Genomic DNA, 19,930 nt, shown 5'->3' with positions numbered 1-19,930 from the left:
ATGTTATCAGTCACAATAATCCATTTTAATACGCTTCTTCCAAAATGGTATTTGTTGATCTGTAAAAAAAGAAATGTCCTGCAGCTTAAAAATTCCAATAAAATCAATACAAACGGAAATAACAAAAAATCAACAAGGCCTACCCGAAAAAGGAGATCTTGAGCATCATGTAAGATCGAAGTCATGTAAAAGACATGGAGTGGAGTTCTCTCTGTGACATAATCGTTGAAAATACCTTGATCACCAAAGTATCCATTCAATGCATCAAACATTTTTGGGTGTTGTTCCATCAAGATAGTTTTAGTATCAACGTCGTGGAATTGCTGGATGGTCTCCAAGAGTTGCTCTTCATCTACAGAAGAGTTAAGAATAAGTTAAAATATTTCAAGGTGCTAATTTACTATGCAAATTGGGCTCTTTCCTTGAGATTGGGTATGCATACCAAAATGATCCTGTCATTTTATGAATAAAGTTATTTAAACACCTGACATTACATTGAAGTACTTTCATTTAAACAAATAAGAAATTTATCAGCTAATCATGGTTTCTGTTTAGACAGATTCAATTAATTGTAAATCATTTTTAGCATTTCAAAATGCACTCTAACCTGATCGAGAGGAATATACAACCAGAATATCCTTTATCTCCAAGTCTTTCATCAAAAGGGTCAGAAAGTGGCCAGCGATTAGGTTCAAGCATTTGTTTGTTATTAAGGAACCTGACAGGAAGAAAGTCCAAATTTTACTAATCATGTATGGGTGTATTTTTTTTTAACTTTATTCTGTCCTGAACTGCAGTAAACCAAGGAAAAAAATTTAAATAAACTTAGGAATTCTACGTGGTGTGATCAACTAATGATTTACCAGATTAAACACTCTTTCCGGTTGACAACCTTTTTTGTATTATTTTTAATTTTCATAACGAGTGTCTGTATTTGCTCTTGGGGTGGTGAACAGGTATACGTTCCTAGCGTTATTTCGGCAATCAGTTGGGCCCTATCTTTGCAGAATTCGGAGTTGTGTGTTTTCTTTGGAATTAGCTCATGGTAGTTTGATTTTTAATTTTTTTCGATTTTGTAGTTTCATTATTTTTTGTAATTCGGTTAATTAATAATTCCTGGATGTAGACAGCTGGGTCTCTGAAGCTTGTCACTAGCATTCTTCCAGGTACTTCAGCTGCTAGCTGGCGCAATACCACCACTTTGCTCATTGGAGGCTTGAAGAAGTGTAAACCGTGTTTAGTCTTCAGAGCAAAGCTCCAGCATACCTCCTATTATGCAGTTGAATCACGTCTTTTAAGGTTATAATGGGAATCATGGCGAGATGACTATTACAACTTTAAAACGTTTTCGCAGGCCAGCTGGCTAGTCCACCAAATGGAACCTATTGGTAACCATTTATGAATCATCCGGATCGACTAGTATATAATTTTGCTTCCTCCACTGTGCCTGCTGTAAAGTTTTCAAATCATCGGCAAACATTGCCAATGTACATTAGCTGATTGACACATTGAGGATAAAAATGATCCCAGAGGAGAACCCTAAGAGACACGACATGATAATTTCTTACTTAAAATCACTGAAAGTACAGAATGTAAATCGTAATATCTAAAACTATAGACTCAATCTTACACAATTCAAGAAAATAAACTGATATTCTTGGATAAAAGGCAATAAGAATAAAGTTTGATTTCTTTCAGCCAGCGAGTGGAATGTGGTACGTCTCTTTGCAGTCGAGACTGACAGCTCGAGGAAAGTAAATGTCAGCTAGATAATTATCTAGGTGGGGAGGATTGTTGTGGGTTTTAGGCATACAATGTCTCTAAATTGCGTGTGTTCTGTGGTAGATTTGCTGGTTTTCCCACATTTTATCGTTATTTTATGGAACACCACTATACCAAATTTTGTCTCGCTTATAATTGACCTCCATATTTCGTTTTATAGACTCATCGTTACAGAGAACCTATCATAAAAAATGTCTTAGAATAGAGACACATCTTACTTCATCTACTTACCACTCCCCAAGTTCGGTACACCCTGAACGAAAATGAGCAGAATAAAGCATGTAGATATATTGTGAGCTGACATCTTTAAACTGTCACAATCGCAGGTCTCTGTCATTACTTTATACCAGAAGTCATATGTCTCTCATTGGTGTAGTCAGAGAAGAGGCGGTCATGTCCAAATGATATCGATTGAAAGTCACGTGGACACTGTACGCTCCATTGGGAAGCAGTGCAGCATGACCTGTTCCGACATTAGTCAAAGTCCCAAGACCAAAACTCTAAGGACTGTCATCAGGCATTAGAACGAGATTATTACGATGATTAAACCAAAACGAGAAATAGAAAATGCCGTATATTGCTTATTTCTGCATTTAGTAAAAGATATTTTCAAACCTCAATTAAGGCAGGATGAGCCATTACTTGACCATTAAGCATATATTATAGTTCCATCTGCCTGTAATGTGACTACACAAGGTACACTTTTAACAAAACTTTTCGATAAGTAAAAGGTCAAGGCGTATGAATAAAAACCGGCTCACTTCTTCACTTGGATGACAACCATAATCAATAAAGCGTCGTTTAGCGCATTTCACCAAGGTAAATTATCAGTGGAGTTCCCTGATTAAAATTGAGGTAGGTCCATTCCAAGATTTAAATGATCAGCCTGTGTATTCATTTCAACGTGTCCGTGTACATTGGGACTCTAACATTGTTGACTTGGTTTTCACCAAGAATCCCAACTATGCCCAAAATTTGACAGTGGAGGAATCAATAGCGGGGAGCGACCGCTATTGATTCCTGCCCGGCAATATCATAAAATCGGCAGATAATCAAAGGAAAAGGGGAGGTCCTCAATAAAAAGAGAAGGGACTGTGGTGTATTTCTTGGGCTGCATTAAATGAACCGACAATTAGATGCGAGATTATTTTGTGAATTATTCAAGAGATTTCTTCAAAGGCTTTTGTTTCAATGAAGAAGTTCTGAAATGGAAAATTGCCCCAGTGGATGCCAAGATGGGTTAAAGGTTAAACTGAGAAAAAGAGAAAAGCATCGAATAGTTACCGACTATCGCGACACTGATTTATAGAAGAGTATTATTAACGTATATGTCACAAACCACAGAAGGGATAAGATAGGCGAAAGATGAGTACGAGAAATCACTTGCAAAGAGAGCTAAAAATGGAGCCAAAAAGTTCTTTTTGGGCATGGATACAAAAACGAAAACAGTAAATTAGATAGCCTTCTTACTTTATCGAATGAAAAAGTCCAGCAAAAAGCAAGATAGTTATTCTTGGCGGCCACAAGACTAGCTTTATTACTATTATAAAATAAATAATAATAATAATGAATGGCGAGAACATGGTCAGAGTCATAAATACCTGCGCAGTCCCAATACTAACGTCTTCGGGATCGAAGTGCCCACTCCTCCAGGATCATAGATTGAATCAACACAGAGTTGGAGGAGATTATGAGATCGATCAGGATAATGATGACAAAGAGCTGCCAACACCAACAGAAGTCGGCCATCGAGATACTGATCATAGCCCCGAAAGAAGGAAGGGAGGATTTGACAGACCTCAGTGAATAACAGAATAAAGCGATTAAGAACCTGAGGGATTACTTCCAGGAAAACCCAGCGTCAATCTACCAAGCCATAAGGAAGATAGACATACGGCTCACACACAGCTCAACCTCAACAAGGAGACTCCACTCATAGAGAAGGAAAAAAACCATGAGAATAAAGACAGAAAGATAGGCGAAGAAGGTACTCCACTGTGGCAGCCAACACTACGGGATGACCTCTATCAAGGCTATATAGATAAGATGGCTTCCAACGCTTGTCTCAAGAGAGGGAGGCTCTTCCTCGAAACCGAAGAATTCAAGCTCACCATCCAAGACCAGATAATCAACACCAGGAACTACAGGAAATACGAGTACATTTTGCAAAGAACCCCAGAGTGATAGATGACATATATCGATGATTCCACTTGGCCTTAGAAACAATCCAGCACATCACAGCAGAATGCAGGATGATCACTCAGACGGAATATACTCATAGACACGACCAGGTCGCAAATAATAATTATACTGTGACCGCATCATAATAACAGACAAAACGATCCCGCACAACACACTAGAAATAACTGTCATCGACAAAAAGAAGATGGCTGCATACCTGATCTACGTAGCGGTGCCCAACACCAGCAACTTCCACAAAACCTGTGAGGAAAAGATAAGGAAGTACACAGACCTAAGACAGAAGCCAAAGAAATGTGACATATGGAACAAATAATGTCCATCACAATCACTGTGTCAACCACTGGCATGGTGCCATTTGGTGGTAGAGGCCTATTGCTGATAGGTTTTCTAGAACAACCTAGTGGCAATAGGCCTCCAAGAGAACATCTACATGGAACTCCAGAAAGCTGAGATCTTGAACACTAGGACAGGAAGAGAGTTCCTTGAAAAAGAGTAATAATAATAATAGTAACTGGAGACAACCAACCCATTGGTACAGTACCCGTCACGGGGCGGAAAAAATTCAAAAATAATAATAATGATTGCTCCTATCCTACTATAGCCACGACACTCACGTTCACTCAGAAGGTCGCTGTTATACACGTGCAAGCGGATAGTCTAAAGGGCGGGCGGACAGTTGTATGCTAATATGTGCTTCGCTTCGTTGTGAGTTACACCTAAACATGCTCATCCGTAAAGGGGAGAGGTGAATCCATTCCCAGATGAGTTTCAGAAGAAAACACATCAATTGCATCACTTGTATGATTATGTTGCGTTTTCATCGAAGAGGATTTCGCAAAATTCATACGACGAAACCTTTGAACCATGACGGTAGCTTACTGAGTCTCTAATTGCTAGAAATGCGAGAACCAAAGTCACGAATATCCAAGAAAACTGAGGCTGTTAGAAACAGAAGTTTGAATATGTATAGCCTTGAAGATAGCCTTGAATATATACCAACATGTCAGCTAGCTTATTTCCCTAACCGGTCTTTCATAGCGTTTTGATCTTACAAATATAAATAAGACTTCAAGAATTTTTTTCTTAACTTCTAACTGAAGAAATGCATTTCTGGCCGCTGGTCCATAATGGGAGGGACCTTCCTGCTGATGTCATCTACACAAGATTTTCATTGGAAAATTCATAGAAACGTGAGCAGCTGCCTTGGCATTTGATCTGGTTTTGCGTAAAGGTTTTCTTAGTAAAGTTTCACGTTGTGGTTTATTTATTTATTTTTTTAAATTAATCTTTCAATTTTGCAACTAATGCTGAAGTATAACACTGTTTTATTTTAACTTTTTCTCTCTTTCAAAATGGGATATACTGGCCTTTTTCCATTGATTTGACGAATATTTTTATATTGACTACGATTTTTGGTAATTCCTGTTCTGTAAAAGTAAATTCCCTCAACGTTTCCTACCTTGAACCAAAATTGGAGTAACCAAAATTTTGAATATCTCTTATTCAGATTTTGTTTCACACTGAAACGTGCCACCGTGATGTTTACAAAAACTAGTATTAAACAGAACTAAGCGACCATACCAACACACGCATTTTGGTCGCTTTTTATTATATTTTTTTGGGAGTTTTACCTTATTAATATGTGGCAAGAGATAATGTTAAAATAAGCAAACATTCTTATCCTCAAAAACCAAAACGACTCTTGATTCTGGCCATCGTGAAAATTACTGCGGTTTGCAATAAAAATATTTATTGAGGAGCAATTTTTTTAAAACATTATTTTCAACGTAATCTTTATTCTTTTCAGTGAACCTTCCGAAGGTTATGTGAACATTTGTATTACTAGAATGAGCTTCTTATTCTACATTTATAGAGAGACAGGTTCCCATCTTTTCCATTACTAGTCCTCATTCAGAAACCTTTCTGTCAGTAATAGCGTGATTTGCAAAACTCCTGTCTCGCTCTTCTATGGCTTTCTGAAGGTTTTATTATATTTAAAAAGTAATTAAGAAAATAGCCTGGATTCTTTGTAGCATAGGCTCAACGAAGTGTAGAAAACATGCCATAGTATGCTGGTCCCTATTGAGTCAAATACTTTTCACAGTTGTTGCAAATTAGATGGATCTCTACTGCGAAGGGCTCGTTTCGCCTTATCCCACATGTTCAAAATTGCATTGAGATCTGGTGACTGAAGGCAATTGCATTAGGATCTGGTGACCGAGGAGGCAATTGCATTAGGCTGAATTTACTCTCACGTTCCTGGAACCGGTTATATATTTTTTGTATATTTAGTTGTATAATTTTCGGCTTATGACATGGAGCGTTATCCTACTGGAAAAGCCCATTCGTAGATGGATAAACTGCAGCCATGAGGGGATGCATTTGGTTGGAAATAATTTACAGATTACCTGTTGCATTGAAATGTTTCTACACTGGTATCAAGGGGACCGAATGTTCACAACGAAAACACACCTCACACCATTAGACAAAATTGTGACACCTATCAGGATGGGAGTTCGAGCTCATGCTGCTTTCTCCATATTCTCGTTCTCTGATCAACGTGGAACAGCAGGAACCGAGATTTGCTGTTATGCAACATTTTTTCAAACCTCCACTGTTTCTCTGCAGCCAGAGCACTGAACCCTACTTCCTGGACTACCTATTCGTAATTGTGGACTGGCAACGGGGAACCATGGTTCTCCAAAGGCCCATGGCTAAGAGGTCAGATGAACAACAGGCCAGCGTAACCTAACCCAATACGACGCATTCCACACACACACACATATACACATTATCTGGGCGACGAGTTTGGGGAACTCCTCGGAGCCGCAAAACACGAAACGCTAAATGTCCGCGCGGACGGACACTAAATCACCATCCTTCCCACAGCGCGTGGAAAAGGCGCGGATTCGAATCCCTCCAATGACGAAAGGAACTTTTATGGACTTTTTTTTAAATCCATTCCTGAGTTAGCAAGGTCTCCCCCCTCTGGGAACAGAGAAGTGGAACCGGGTTTGGTTGTCTGCTGTGATACCACGTCGATGACAAGGTAGGACGATGTGTGCCTTCTGAAATGGCTCTTTCGTTGCCACTGCTGTTATTTTACTGTCGATAATCTCTCTATTGTCCTGCACAAGTCTTGTCAGCATTCATTGACCTCTTGTATCAACAGAGTCAGTGTTAGACCACAGAACTGCCGATGGGTGCACATTATTTATTGGACTGATTTCGATACACCTGGGACACAATTGTATATGAACATCGGCAGTTTCGGAAATACTCATACTGGGCATCTGGTGCCGAATGCCATGTTCAGTCACTTAAATTATTTATTCTCCTTGCCTCCTGGACTGCATTATGTATAGCATCCCTACGTATCTGTCCACTTGTTTCATACAGCATGGTACGGACAATTCATGCTCTTATTGAAGAGTACTCCATTTTTAAAAGGGTAGATGTACCTAATAAAGCTTCCACTTGGTGAAAAACATATATAAACTTTTAATTACAATCTCTATTTGTGCTAGAACTACCAAAATATTCTGTAAATCTTTAACTCTCTTTGCAAGCGATCAGGTTAATCAATGACCTCTTCAGGTCCCATAAAAGCCAGTCACATTTTGACTGAAGTGTGATTCGCCACCGAAGTTCGTACTACTTTACTCTCAAAGATATCAGTCTCTTTATTTTCTTCATTTTTCCCCAAATTACCTTTGTCTGTTTAGAAATCAAAATTTCCCACTTTTATTATCCTTTTGCTTCCTCCTGGATCGTGAAGTTCGTGTCTTAACCGGAAGAAAGCCGACACCATCGTACGGTGCTACTCATCTGTCTACGTTTCCACTGGAATTTATCACCCGTCTTCATTTCTGTACATTTCTAGCGATCGTATGACTGCTAAAACAGTATCCCACTCCCATAGACAAAGATCCCAGTAGTTATCGACTTGGTCTTTCCACCAGAATGCTGTGCATAAAGATTGCAGCGGTGTGTTTGATGCTGATGTTCACGAAGGCTCAATCGCTGACCGACGCCCAGATGGACTCTTTACTGGCTTCAGTGTGTGGTAATTAACGAGCATAATTCATTATTAATTCCTTTAATTAGCAAATAATTGCACTTGTGTGTGTGTTATTGTTTCGTTCGAAATGTATCAGAACTACTGCATATTTTTGTACTCCAGTAGTTCTGACACATGTGGAGTCTACGTTTACAAAGTTTTATCCCCTAAATTCAACAATCGTTGGGAGGAAACTGCAACATGAGCACGGATCTACTGATATCTGCATTTATTCACATGCTATGTGTAGATTTTTTCGAAAATTTCACATCGAAAGTCCTATTGACTCTTTCATCAGAGAATTTTTACAGGATTATTATAAAAACATTCTACTTTGAATGGCCTATACTTATTTAAGTATTTGTTATTAAATAAGTATCATAATTCAATTATTTAATTAAAGAATTTGATGTTACGAAATATCTAGAAATTGGGAGTTTATTACTCGTCCTTGGCGCCCTCTATCGGAAATTTTCTGCTCATTATCAGATGGAGTCTTATGGTGAATTCTAATGGCAAGTTACCTACAGTATCCCTGAAAATTTTAAGTGTTTTTAGAAATGGAAGTATAAATCTGATTGGGTCTCTTTTTTATTAAATGGGTATACTATGATGGCACTCCAATTTCTAGGCAATCTCTTTTGGGGATTACCCTGACTTCTAATCTCTCTTGGCACAAGCACATTACAAATATTGCTTCCTCTGCATCCAAAAAACTTGGTTTTCTATTTCGCTCTCGGCGTTAATTTTCTGTCAAATGGCTGCTCACTCTGTACAAATCATAAATCGCCCTACCATGGAATATTCTTCCTGGGGCGATGTCCCCAAAACCTCTCTCAGGCTTCTTGATTCCATTCAGAAGAGGGCAGTTAGGTTAATTAATGATTCATCTCTAACAGAGTCTCTCCACTCTCTGTCTCATAGACGTTCTGTTTCTGCTTCATGGCTTTTCTATAGATACTTCCATGGGCACTGTTCTTCTCAATTGGCTTCTATAATTCCCGCAAAACAGTCCGAACACGTGCTGCAATCAGGCAACATCCTTTTAGTGTCCAACTTCAAATTCACAGAAACAACTTTTCTTCTTCCTCATTTATTCATTCATATTCTGTTTTCTGGAAAAAACCTTCCTTCACACGGATTTCCTGAAAATTACAATCTACAGAAGTTCAAATCTCATGTCAACAAATATCTTCTTGCATCTTCTCAATCTTCAACCTATGCACGATACTAAGTACTGTAGGTTTTATATCTCTCGTGTTTGGGGTTTTCATTAAAAAAATCTAATTAATATAAATAAATTATTATAAACAAATGACATAAATCTAGTGAGTTTTCACCACGGTTAAATAAAAATCATTTATTCATTGCCTATTAAATCTATGTTCCATTTTATATCTTTATCTCCCATAATAGCCATTCCGGGAATGTTCAACTTATATTTACAATTAACAATTTAAATTTCTTAAACTGAGATATAAAAAATAATAACTGTTGTTTAAAATCGAGCTCAATGGTCGAGGTAGTCTTGGGGAAGGGTAATGATGGTTTTCATCCCTTAAGACTGATGATCCGATCTTAGAATACACGAAATTTACACACACCATATACTGACGCTTCATGGCCTTCGTTGCCTTTGTGCCTATACAAAAACAACCCAATCGAAACTCTAAAGACCACGAATTGAAAATGCTCATCTAATATGAAGAAAACATGTTTACAGTTTCTAAAATACTGTATGTTTTAATTATTTTTTTACATTCGGTTTGCAAAGTTCCCTTGAATAGGATACCGTGAAATATAAAGTCCAAGAAAGTGCGGATTAAATATCTCTTCGGACAATGGATTATTCAGTGGTGTCGTTCTTGCTGAAAACAGCCTCTGATCAAGCTACTGGAGACATTTGGTTTCATATGTCGAATAATTTCCGAATTCTTAAGGTTAAGAGTACTAGGAATGGGAAGATATCAAGTGTTGCTTAAAAATAGCTTGAATGGAGAACTGTAAGTTCGTTATAAGAGAACAATGAAGATCCCATCTTACTTTCAATTAAACTCCAAATCAGTTGGAGTATGAAATTCAGTGATCCGGAAACTAATTCTAATTGACCTCTTTTCATGTGCGTTTCTGTTTATGAGCAGTGTCTTTTTATTAATTTTTTCAAATGTGTTCAAAGAACGAAAATAATTAAAAGCATTGCTTTATTTTTGACCACAAAATCACTCCTGACTGTTATTTTCAGCTGATACCAACCTCGTGGACGACTTCCGCTGTGTAACGCAAACCCAAGAATTTCCGGTAAGAATTTCCTACATTTTATTATAATTAAAATTTTCCTATAAAAATTTAATAATTAAAAAATAAAAGTGTTCTCCTCCCATCAGGAACACTGAAAGTAGCGTAATGTCGAGGGATGGGTCTCAGGTCGCAGAAATATAGATTTTTCTTAAAAAGGATGCATAGATCCAATTGTAATCAATCCAGTTTAGATATGAAATCTAAATATTTCATATAAAAATAAATAATATTTAACGTTGCACGTTGCACGTTTATCCTCAATGGAGAGGGACACGTTCAAGATGACAATGCAACTATCCACTGGTCCACAAGAAGGAACTGCCATGGCCAGCCCAATCCGCGGATCTGAATCCTATTGAACATCTGTGGCATGGACTGGAAAGGACTGCTCTTCCTGAGTGCATTCCTCTGGCCACATCACTCCAGAAAATGAAGATAACTCTGTTACATAACTAATATAGTCCAATAGTCTTCGTGTCACTTTCAACACGTTGTTGAGATGCTAGGCATCGGAGCATTGATTCTGGCCAACAGCGGTTCAACACGCTGTTAGCTTACTGACCTAGTAAAGTGGTTGGGGAGCGTATCAATGAATTTTACCTATTTCATATCTAACTTATGATTAATCATTATTTATCGGAAAAGTTGTATGGATGTAAAATAATTAGTGGATGCATTTTTGCAATTGAATCTGAAATCTTTCTTGCATTAACTTTTCTTCCTCTACTTTCAGTACGCGGAGGAACTCAAGATATGTGCAGCAAGATACAACATTATAGTGAATTCGCCGGTAGATGCTGCTCAGCTACACTGTGGTCGAGGAACTCCCCGTGAGGTAGGTAACCATCAAAAAGTCGTATTAGTTGACTTTTCAAGATTTACATTTCTATGAACAATGAACTGTAAAAGTCCCCGAAGTCCCCATATCGTGTAAACTCCCACCACTAATGCTGTATGTTAATTGATATATCATTAAATAACAGTTGAAATAACTCTTTTCCTTTTGCTTACGTAGGACCAATGTTTGTGTTTTTATTGTAGGTGATTTACAAGATAAAAGACTGTGTTCTTGGTAATATTGAATTTAAAACTGGGGTTCCTACTCCAGTTGCTGTATCCAGTCTTATATCGACGTATCAGGTGAGGAACATTCTTTTATTATTTAGAATTGATATTTTGGTATCTAAAATTAAATGTGGGTTGCAGTCCTGATAAATTCAGGACTGCAAGAAATCATATAAAGAATGGCGTGCTCATACGATCCCTGAAGAGGGTTATTAGGTCATCCTTACAATTCTTTGTGCAAAGATTAAGATCGGGGATGCAGTCACTACTTCTTGTGGACATTTCTGGACGACTCTTCATAAGCTACACGACAGTACTGTGTACGCAGACTTCCGCTAGCCTACGCGTTTAAAAAGCACTCTAATCTAGGGTGAAAAGGTGCTTTTGGTGATAACCGGGACTAAAACCGGAATAGTGGGTATTTTTTTTAAATATTCTAAAATTAAAATTAATATGTTTATAGAAGAATATATAAACAATAATTCACGGAAAAACAAGCAAATTGCATATTTCATCAAGGAGGAAAGTGCTTTCAGTCATATTTTAAATGACTTCTGACTTTCTTGATCAAACTTTTTATCATTTTTAATCATGTCATAGATACTGTTGCATGTTCAATTCAAATTGAATTTACACATTATGGAATCGATGGTTTTTATATCCAACTGATTTCGTTCATAGGATTACTGAATTTCTAGTTGTGAAAATATTCTTGCCACATTTCCATTGTGTGCTGGAATGGCAAACAAAAAGCCGCACAATTTCTCAAGTTCTGAGGTCTCTTCTTGAAATTCAAAATTTAAATAAAAATTATGGCCACCTGCCGTAGCAAGATTTGTTAAGCCATTCATCGCTCCTTTCATTCAATTCTTCTGTCATCTGTCATTCTGTCATTCAATTCTTCTGTCAATAGTAGTAAGCAATAAAAATTGATTAAATAACACATTTTCGTCAACTTTGAAACCCGTGTCAATAACATGTTTTGCATACCTTCCCAAACTGGAGGACAAATTGGAGGCTACCTTAAGATGGTCCTCGACTGGAATTTTAACTCGCGAAAGTACTGCGTAATATTTTGCGAAAAACGAGCATTTCCATGGCAAGTTTATTCATTTCCGGTTCTTTTATTTATTTATTTTTTTGTATTAACATGGCCAGTTACTTCAGATTTCTCGCCGTGACCAATGTTTATGTAGAATTTGCACAGTTCACGCTCCATCTTTCTCGCTTGATGAAACTCCATTGCTTTGAATATTCATCAGTAAAGGTACATTTTCTCTTCGGCATTTAGGGATTCTTCAAAAACTTTTCCAAATCCACGATAAATCTCTGTAGATGTGTTGTAGATTTGATTGTCCACTCCAGTTATCTGCAGGAAAGAATATTTGCTATTCTTTCTTCTCTTGAAACATCACAGAGAACAGATCTCGATGTTGCCTTCTTGGTATCAGGGTGTAACGCGTATACAGAGCTGTGATTAACTAAACTTATCAAGAGTTCAAGAAGACGGTTGGAAATCATATCTTGAACATTTCGAAGAATTAGAAGGGATGGTGAATAGAGTACTAGAAGGAATGTTGGCAATGAATTCTTAGTACTATTAATGAGGTTCAGATAGTAAGAATGGGAGGAAGTGTTTGTCTTAATGCGATATTCTCTTTAAGAACAGTAAATTAATTGGTTGGTTCTAAAATAATTACGTATCAGCTACTGCATAAACCACCATTAGAAAAAACCGGGACATTAGTGCATCCCGAAAAAAAAAAAAAAAATTGAACACCAGGACTCTAAAATCTGGAAAACCGGTACTTTTGGTCACCTTACTCCAATCCGAATCCCGAGAAACATGTTTGGAAAAGTTGGAACATTTGTGTGTAATTTGCCTGCTACGTTAAATTAGTTGGAGTTATTCCAGAAAGATCATCAAAACCCAACCATAAGCATTATTAAGCTTTCCCTTACATATCACTTTTGTGATCTTGTCTTTCGAAGGAGTCGTGCAACTTGTTCTTTTGCTGAAGTTGGATATAAAACGATTATTATTGAATAACCATTGGCAATTGCCATTTCGTCCGAGGGACACATATTTGAACCTCACAAAATCAACCGCTTATATTGACATCTATCCTGCCATCTTACTTCTTAAACATTTTTAAACTTAAATCAATGAAAATGGATGTTAATATATCAGTCAATAATTTTCTGTACGCATGTCACCTTTCCTTTTTTTGTTTTTTCAGCGATGCCGTACTGCTGGTCCCAACGTAAGTATCTTACTCAATTTGTAACTGTAATTAATGTTTACGTACAATTGTAGAATAAATTATTTTAACTATGTAAGCACACTTTAGAATTTTGACTGAACTCAAATTTGAATTCGAATTCAGTCAAAACAACTTTGCTGACAGCATTTAAACCATACTCATCTAGTTTAAATGATGTCATCGTGGGAATTCAATAATGCAAATGGTAGGTATGAAGACTATTTTGAAAGGTGCGATATTTCTGCATTTGATTTTCAGTTGCTGATTATTTAATTACGGAAAAAGTAAATTGACTGAGTTCCGGAAGGTGGACTATGCCCTTGGAGCCACCTCATGTTCACGGAAATGAACTCCTTGCCAAAATTCCTTTCATTTTTCAATCGTTCTCTGTTTTCTGTCTTCGTCATGTTGACGTTAGTAATTAAGTTTTTGGTAATTCTTCAGCTGCCGAGGGTTCAGCAGATTATGTCATACACGAATTGCTTCTTCCCCGTCCGGTGTCAAGGGTGGGAACTCCTCCCAGATTTCGGTAAAGATAGTGGTCTCTCTTTAAAGCCGATAACAAATTCAGAATATTTTATTTTTAAGGACAGTTGTGCCCTGTGGTCAGTAATCTCTCTTTAATGGTTTTGATGGTATCTCCCCACCCAGAGCAAATGACACTGTCTGAAGCGAACAGAAACCGTTCTTTGTCCGGCTGATTTTGACGGATGACTTTGAATTGCATGCCTAATTTGTGATCTCCTCGCGAACTCAACTTTAAGGGCCTTCACTTCATTTTATAGTAGTTTTTAACCAATGTCATTTACTAATTGGATATATTCCACCGTAAGCTTCTTGTGATGCTAATAGATAGCTAATAATACTTCTGGGCGCCTTCCTAAACTAGTTATTTCAGGTAATAGTAGTAATAGTTGCAACGACCAATGTTCTTTCATACTGCCTGGTAAAGACCTGGGTCGACTCGATCAGGTTAGCGAGGAGGAAGGACCTTTTATTGGCTTTCTTCATCCCGTAAATTGAGCTTGATTCTACAATGAATATCAGTGATTGCGGGAGATTTCGACGCCGAGCTTTGAGTTCAGTGCTACTCCACCTTCCCACTCAGTGCCCGAAATGGTTTTTGTCTTACCTAATGTCTTTCTCATATTTTTCTCTCTTTAGCTACCCTCAGGCCTCTTGGGACCCGCCGCCTCCGTCAACTGACTAATGTTTTCTGTTGGAAATTGTCCTCCGGAGTGTCGAACTCGGACACCTCACAAAAGGTATCGAGTGACATTGTAATCTATTTAGTTTCTGTCTCTCCATGTTGATATCTTCTTGATGCTCTAATTTTTCTCTGAGAATTACACCATTCAAGCAGGATTAATGGGACGAAACCACCCATGACTTTTTGAACGGTCATTCTCAGTCTTTCGAAAGTTACTAAGGGGATGTTAAAAATACGGGCTAGAACAGAATGCAATTTGATAATCCTCAAAAAAATATTTGCATAAACGTGCTCCAACAATAACACCATTTTTTTTAAAATCAGAAAGTTCACTTGTCTTCTCCATAACCGGATCGACTAAAATGTTCCAGGAAAGCGTGCAGTATTTATGTGATACCAAGGAACTCGTGATTATACCATGTGACAAGTTCGCATATTTGCATACTTTATGTTTTATCTATTGACGCCAGTTGCTAAGATCTCTTTTTTGCCAGTGTGTAAAAATATGGAAGAGTTCCTGTAGATTTGCAGCAGATACTTCGACATCAGCCAACAGAGTCCCGGATAGTAGATCCCTGCTGGATCTCCTATGAGGAACAGCAGAGATTCCTGCTGTCTACAGTTTCAGTCATACCTACAGTTTACAGAAAAAGCTACAGTTTTACAAAATTTAGATTTTTTTATTGTTATTATAGATTCATAAAAGTACATTCATATGATTGGTATCATTTACATTGGTATCATTTACAAAAGATAAAAGATATAAAGCTCTAAGATCGAAAAAGTTACAAAACTTCTAAAATACAGGGCATTCCTTTAGAACGTCTGATTTTAGAAGTTTTGAAAGTTTTATGTATTTCAGATTTTTTAAAATCGATTTAATTTTAACAAGATCGCAGAACCTCAATTTACAATAATGCTCTACAAGCTTTGGGATTTTTTATGGAATCAAAATTTGGTTCAGTTTTGATTCCATAAAATATCGGAACGCTATTGTATATTACGAGAATTGAAGTATTCTCCCATAATCAAAAGTTATCCGCTGTCTGAAATATCATCACCTAGCATGAGGGACTATGACTTCATGTTGCTTTCTCCATACTTTGTTTTCTCCAATTGAAACCGGGATCTGTCAAGCAAAACGAGCCTTTGTCAGTCCATTAGTGGTCCATTTTCAGTAATCCTTCGATATGCTTTTTGGTTTATTTGCAGAAGAATCCCTCCCACCAATCAGATTCCCCTTTGGTGGATTTAAAAACAACCAAATCAGCGACACCCACGTGTATTATGTCCGTAAATTGCATGTGTTCTCTGGTGGATTTCCTGTTTTGCTTGACGAAAAACCCTAGTTTCCGGAGAAGAAACCGCCTAACCCAGCCACTGAATGCAAGAAGCTCGTAAAAATTCCTCGGATCATTGATGGAATTCGAACCCGGGCCTTTTCCACCCGGTGTGGAACATACACTGGGGTAGGTCACGCCATAGTGGAGAAGTGTGGAGTGGTTTTTCTACCCAACTTGACTAGCCTGCCCTGCTGTTACATCGTTATTAACCCTGCGCTCTCCTTGAGTATCAGCAAATTGGTAATTTCTCGTTTTATCCTGCCCCTGACTTTTGTTTGCTCAATTATCTTCTTGGTGTGTCTGTAATACTGTGGGGTGTGAGCATGCCAACACCCAGCAGTTTTGCGATATTACTCTTCTTAAGCCTTCCCAAGTTGCTGTTGCTGTAATCGACCATAGAACACACGCAGTTAATGGACATTATATACGTCGCAATGTGGTCTATAGTTGCTGGTGCGCCTAAAAGCCTACAACAACCAAACTGTTCGGTTTTTGGAGACTTTCTTAATAAATTTTCCATTGATATATACACAAATATTTAAATATTCTTTCGACATCGTGGGAACTATCACTGGTCTTATTTATCCACTTATAAAAGTAATGAATTTATAGCAAAATAAATATATTTTGCTTGAAAATACTTTTTTTACCGCAGAAAACTGAAATTCAAAATATTCACTGGCTGTTGGCTGTTTACAATAAATGTAAAGGCTTCCTTTAAATAACTGTCTGTTTTGTTAGGTGAAAAACCCGAGGTTCCTGGAAAGATGGTTAAAAAATAACACGTTCCTCGTCTGGGATCGTTTAACTCAGCCCCTACTGATTTAAAAATAGCCGCTTTGAAACCAGAAACGAATTCAGCAAATTTTCATATGGTATGGAAGAACAGTCTGCAATAATTGTCTTCCAAGATGACAATGCGCCAAGCCATCGGGCATTTGTTGTGCAGGAATGGTTTGAGGAACATAGTTCTGACTTCCAGCATATCGATTGACCTCCGAACTCTCTCGATATCAATCCCATAGAGCACTTGTGGGACACTATGGAAAGGCATATCAGGCGTCTGGATACACCAATCACCTCCATACCTACATTGCTGACCGCATTACACACAGCTTGGTTGGCCATACCTTCCGAACGCTTCCGACATCTTGTTGAATCAATGCCACGTAGGATAGCTGCTGTACTGAGGGCAAAAGGAGGACCTACAAAGTACTAGATAGGTGGTCATAATTCAGTGATCACTCAATGTATGATAATTCGGGTAGTATAGTTATTGTAAATACTGTCCTCCCAACAGCGGGTAGAAAAGACCTGAGTTCGAATCCCGTCAATGACGCGAGGGATTTTTATTGGCCTGTTTCACAAAGTGGTTGGGTTAGTTGGTCTCAGGGTAACATGTTTTTTTTTTTTTTTTTTCCCGGAAAGTTTTCTGGGAGAACTTATCGACAACTTTTTTCGGAGAAAAGTTGTCGATGTGCCTAAAGCCCTACAACAACCAACCAGCCTCTCTCAATGAAAAGAATTACTCATCCTAACTTACTTTATTTATTATTAGCCGCTATAAGTTGACAGATTGTAAAATCAAGCGATTTCTGAACACCATGTGTGTCCAAAAAATCAGAAACCATTATGCAATATCATTATCCCAATTATAACAACATGTACATGTATTCTGCTCGATGTCTGATGGGATCCATCACCAGATTCGACCCAATCTTCCATCAAGGTATTTGTCAGATGATGTATTGTGGTCGGTAGAGAACTGTCAAGCTTAACTGTCCTTTCTAACATATACTAGACGTTCTCAATTGGATTTAGATCTGAAGAATTAGACTGCAGGGTAGATTTTGGAAATATTTTCAATGCTCCAAAAACCATTCGGATACATTTTTTTACATTGTGGATAGTTTTCGTTTTCAATGAATCCATCTCAATCTCAATAAAAATGAAGCACTACAGATTAAAATTGGTGCGAAACGACAGGAGGTTATTCACTGGAGATAATATGACTTAACACTATGAGCAGACCAAGTCCACACCAACAAATTAAATCCCATCCCATACACAGTCGCTTAAGCGCTGATAACGAAACAGTCCAGATGTATGGCTTCGTGACGTTCACCTTTACTCTACCATCGGTTCAAAAAAGTGTAAATCGAGACTCGTCAGACACATCATCGTTTTTACCCTATTCACAATATAGCCTTGGCGTTGGCAGCTTTGCTGCAGTCGAATCTTTTGATTTTTTAAGAAAAGAAGTAGCTTTCTTATTGGCACAGCAACTAAATATCAGATTTTTCAACACCGTTCGCCCAATGTCTCTTAATTTATTTACCTAAATCAAATTTTTCAGTCATTTATTGCACACTGGGCCTTCTATTCTGATTCACAATTCGCTTTAAATCTCGGAGGTTTCGTTCTTCCACTAAGTTTATACTTCTGAGATGGATACTTCGGACACACTAGTAATTTCCTTTGTTTTCTTAATTTTAACTCCTGCTCAACGTGCTCCAAAAAAACACCATTCTGAAAATATGAAAGCACACCTGTGCCCACTACCAAATCTAATAAGCCAAAGAAAAGCGTACGATATTTATTTGATATCAAGGAACTTGTGATACACGGAAAGGACACAATTCATGAGAAAACTGGTTCCTGCGCAAGGCGAAGCTGTCACCCCTCTCGCAAGTGGACGAACCCACCGCTTGGCAGGTATATAGGTACTCTGCATCACTACATCCACGTACGCAGTAATTCGATGTCAGTATGGATAAACGTCGTGAGTTAACCGGCTTTGAAAGAAGTGGATGCCCGACGCATGGGTCACTCTATCTCGGAAGTGGTACAGAAATTGCACTATCCCCGTTCGATAGTATCAAGAGTGTATCGGGAATGCGCCATTTCTGGAATAACATCTCATCTCATCGTGGACAGGGAGGTGCCACCAACGTCTCCACCAAGACCTTCATTAGGCGATCATTAGCCTCTATAGGTTATGGGAGCCGCCGACCCATCAGAGTCCCATTGCTAACACCACAAAACACGACATATACGCCTCAATTGGGCGAAAGAACATTGGCACTGGACCTTGGATGATTAGAGACGGTTCTCCTAGTCCTGCGAATCCCGTTTCCAATTATTTCGAGCGGACGGGAGGGTGCGTATCTGGTAGAAACCGCTCGACGCTATGCACCCATCCTGTCAACAAGGAACTGTTCAGTCAGATGGTCAGTCGGTAGTGGTCTGGGGCGTGTTCATCTGGCACACGTTGGGACCTCTGGTACGTCTAGACGCATCTCTGAAGGGTCCAGTTTATGTGTCCATCCTTGCAGACCATCTGCAACCCTTCATGGCCATCCTGCACCCGCAGGGCAATGGTCTCTTTCAGCAGGACAATGCGCCTCCCCACAGCTGTGGTTACTAGAACGTCGTTAGAAGAGCATTCACAGAGTTTACCACCATGGAATGACCTCCCCTTTCACCGGACATGAACCTTGTTCAGCATATTTGGGATGCAGTGGAAACGTCCGTTCGAGCTTTGGATTCTCCACCCAGGAACGAGACGGAATTATGAACAAGTGCAAAGTATGTTAGTTGTCTGAAGGCAACAGGGGTTTCTCCCATCGACGCGTTGTGTACTCCGTTTGTGTAGCACAGAACTCTGTGACGTTCAGAGATTTAAAAAGGGTGTGGGGAGTTGAAG

The 19,930-nt window shown here is 38.4% G+C and overlaps 1 protein-coding gene across 2 annotated transcripts in view; it reads left to right on the top strand.

Annotated features, from left to right (window-relative positions):
* The window catches only part of LOC150086420 (uncharacterized), a 39,143-nt gene that overhangs the window by 17,203 nt on the left and 2,010 nt on the right, over positions 1 to 19,930 (top strand). The window contains exons 2-5 of one of the 2 annotated variants that reach the window (XM_090371371.1): positions 10,287 to 10,342; positions 11,076 to 11,177; positions 11,384 to 11,482; positions 13,648 to 13,671. In XM_090371371.1, the coding sequence (XP_090227497.1) occupies positions 10,287 to 10,342; positions 11,076 to 11,177; positions 11,384 to 11,482; positions 13,648 to 13,671 (281 nt within the window). Of the gene's footprint in view, positions 1 to 10,286; positions 10,343 to 11,075; positions 11,178 to 11,383; positions 11,483 to 13,647; positions 13,672 to 14,835; positions 14,937 to 19,930 lie in introns of those variants that run through there. The other variant, XM_090371372.1, reaches the window with a different exon arrangement.

Source organism: Mastigoproctus giganteus, chromosome 4 (assembly GCF_048544385.1).
Source record: "Mastigoproctus giganteus isolate SK-2022 chromosome 4, ASM4854438v1, whole genome shotgun sequence".
Lineage (NCBI taxonomy): Eukaryota > Metazoa > Arthropoda > Arachnida > Uropygi > Thelyphonidae > Mastigoproctus > Mastigoproctus giganteus.
The sequence above is the reverse complement of the archived record's forward strand: the minus strand, read 5'-3'. Positions and strand labels throughout refer to the sequence as shown.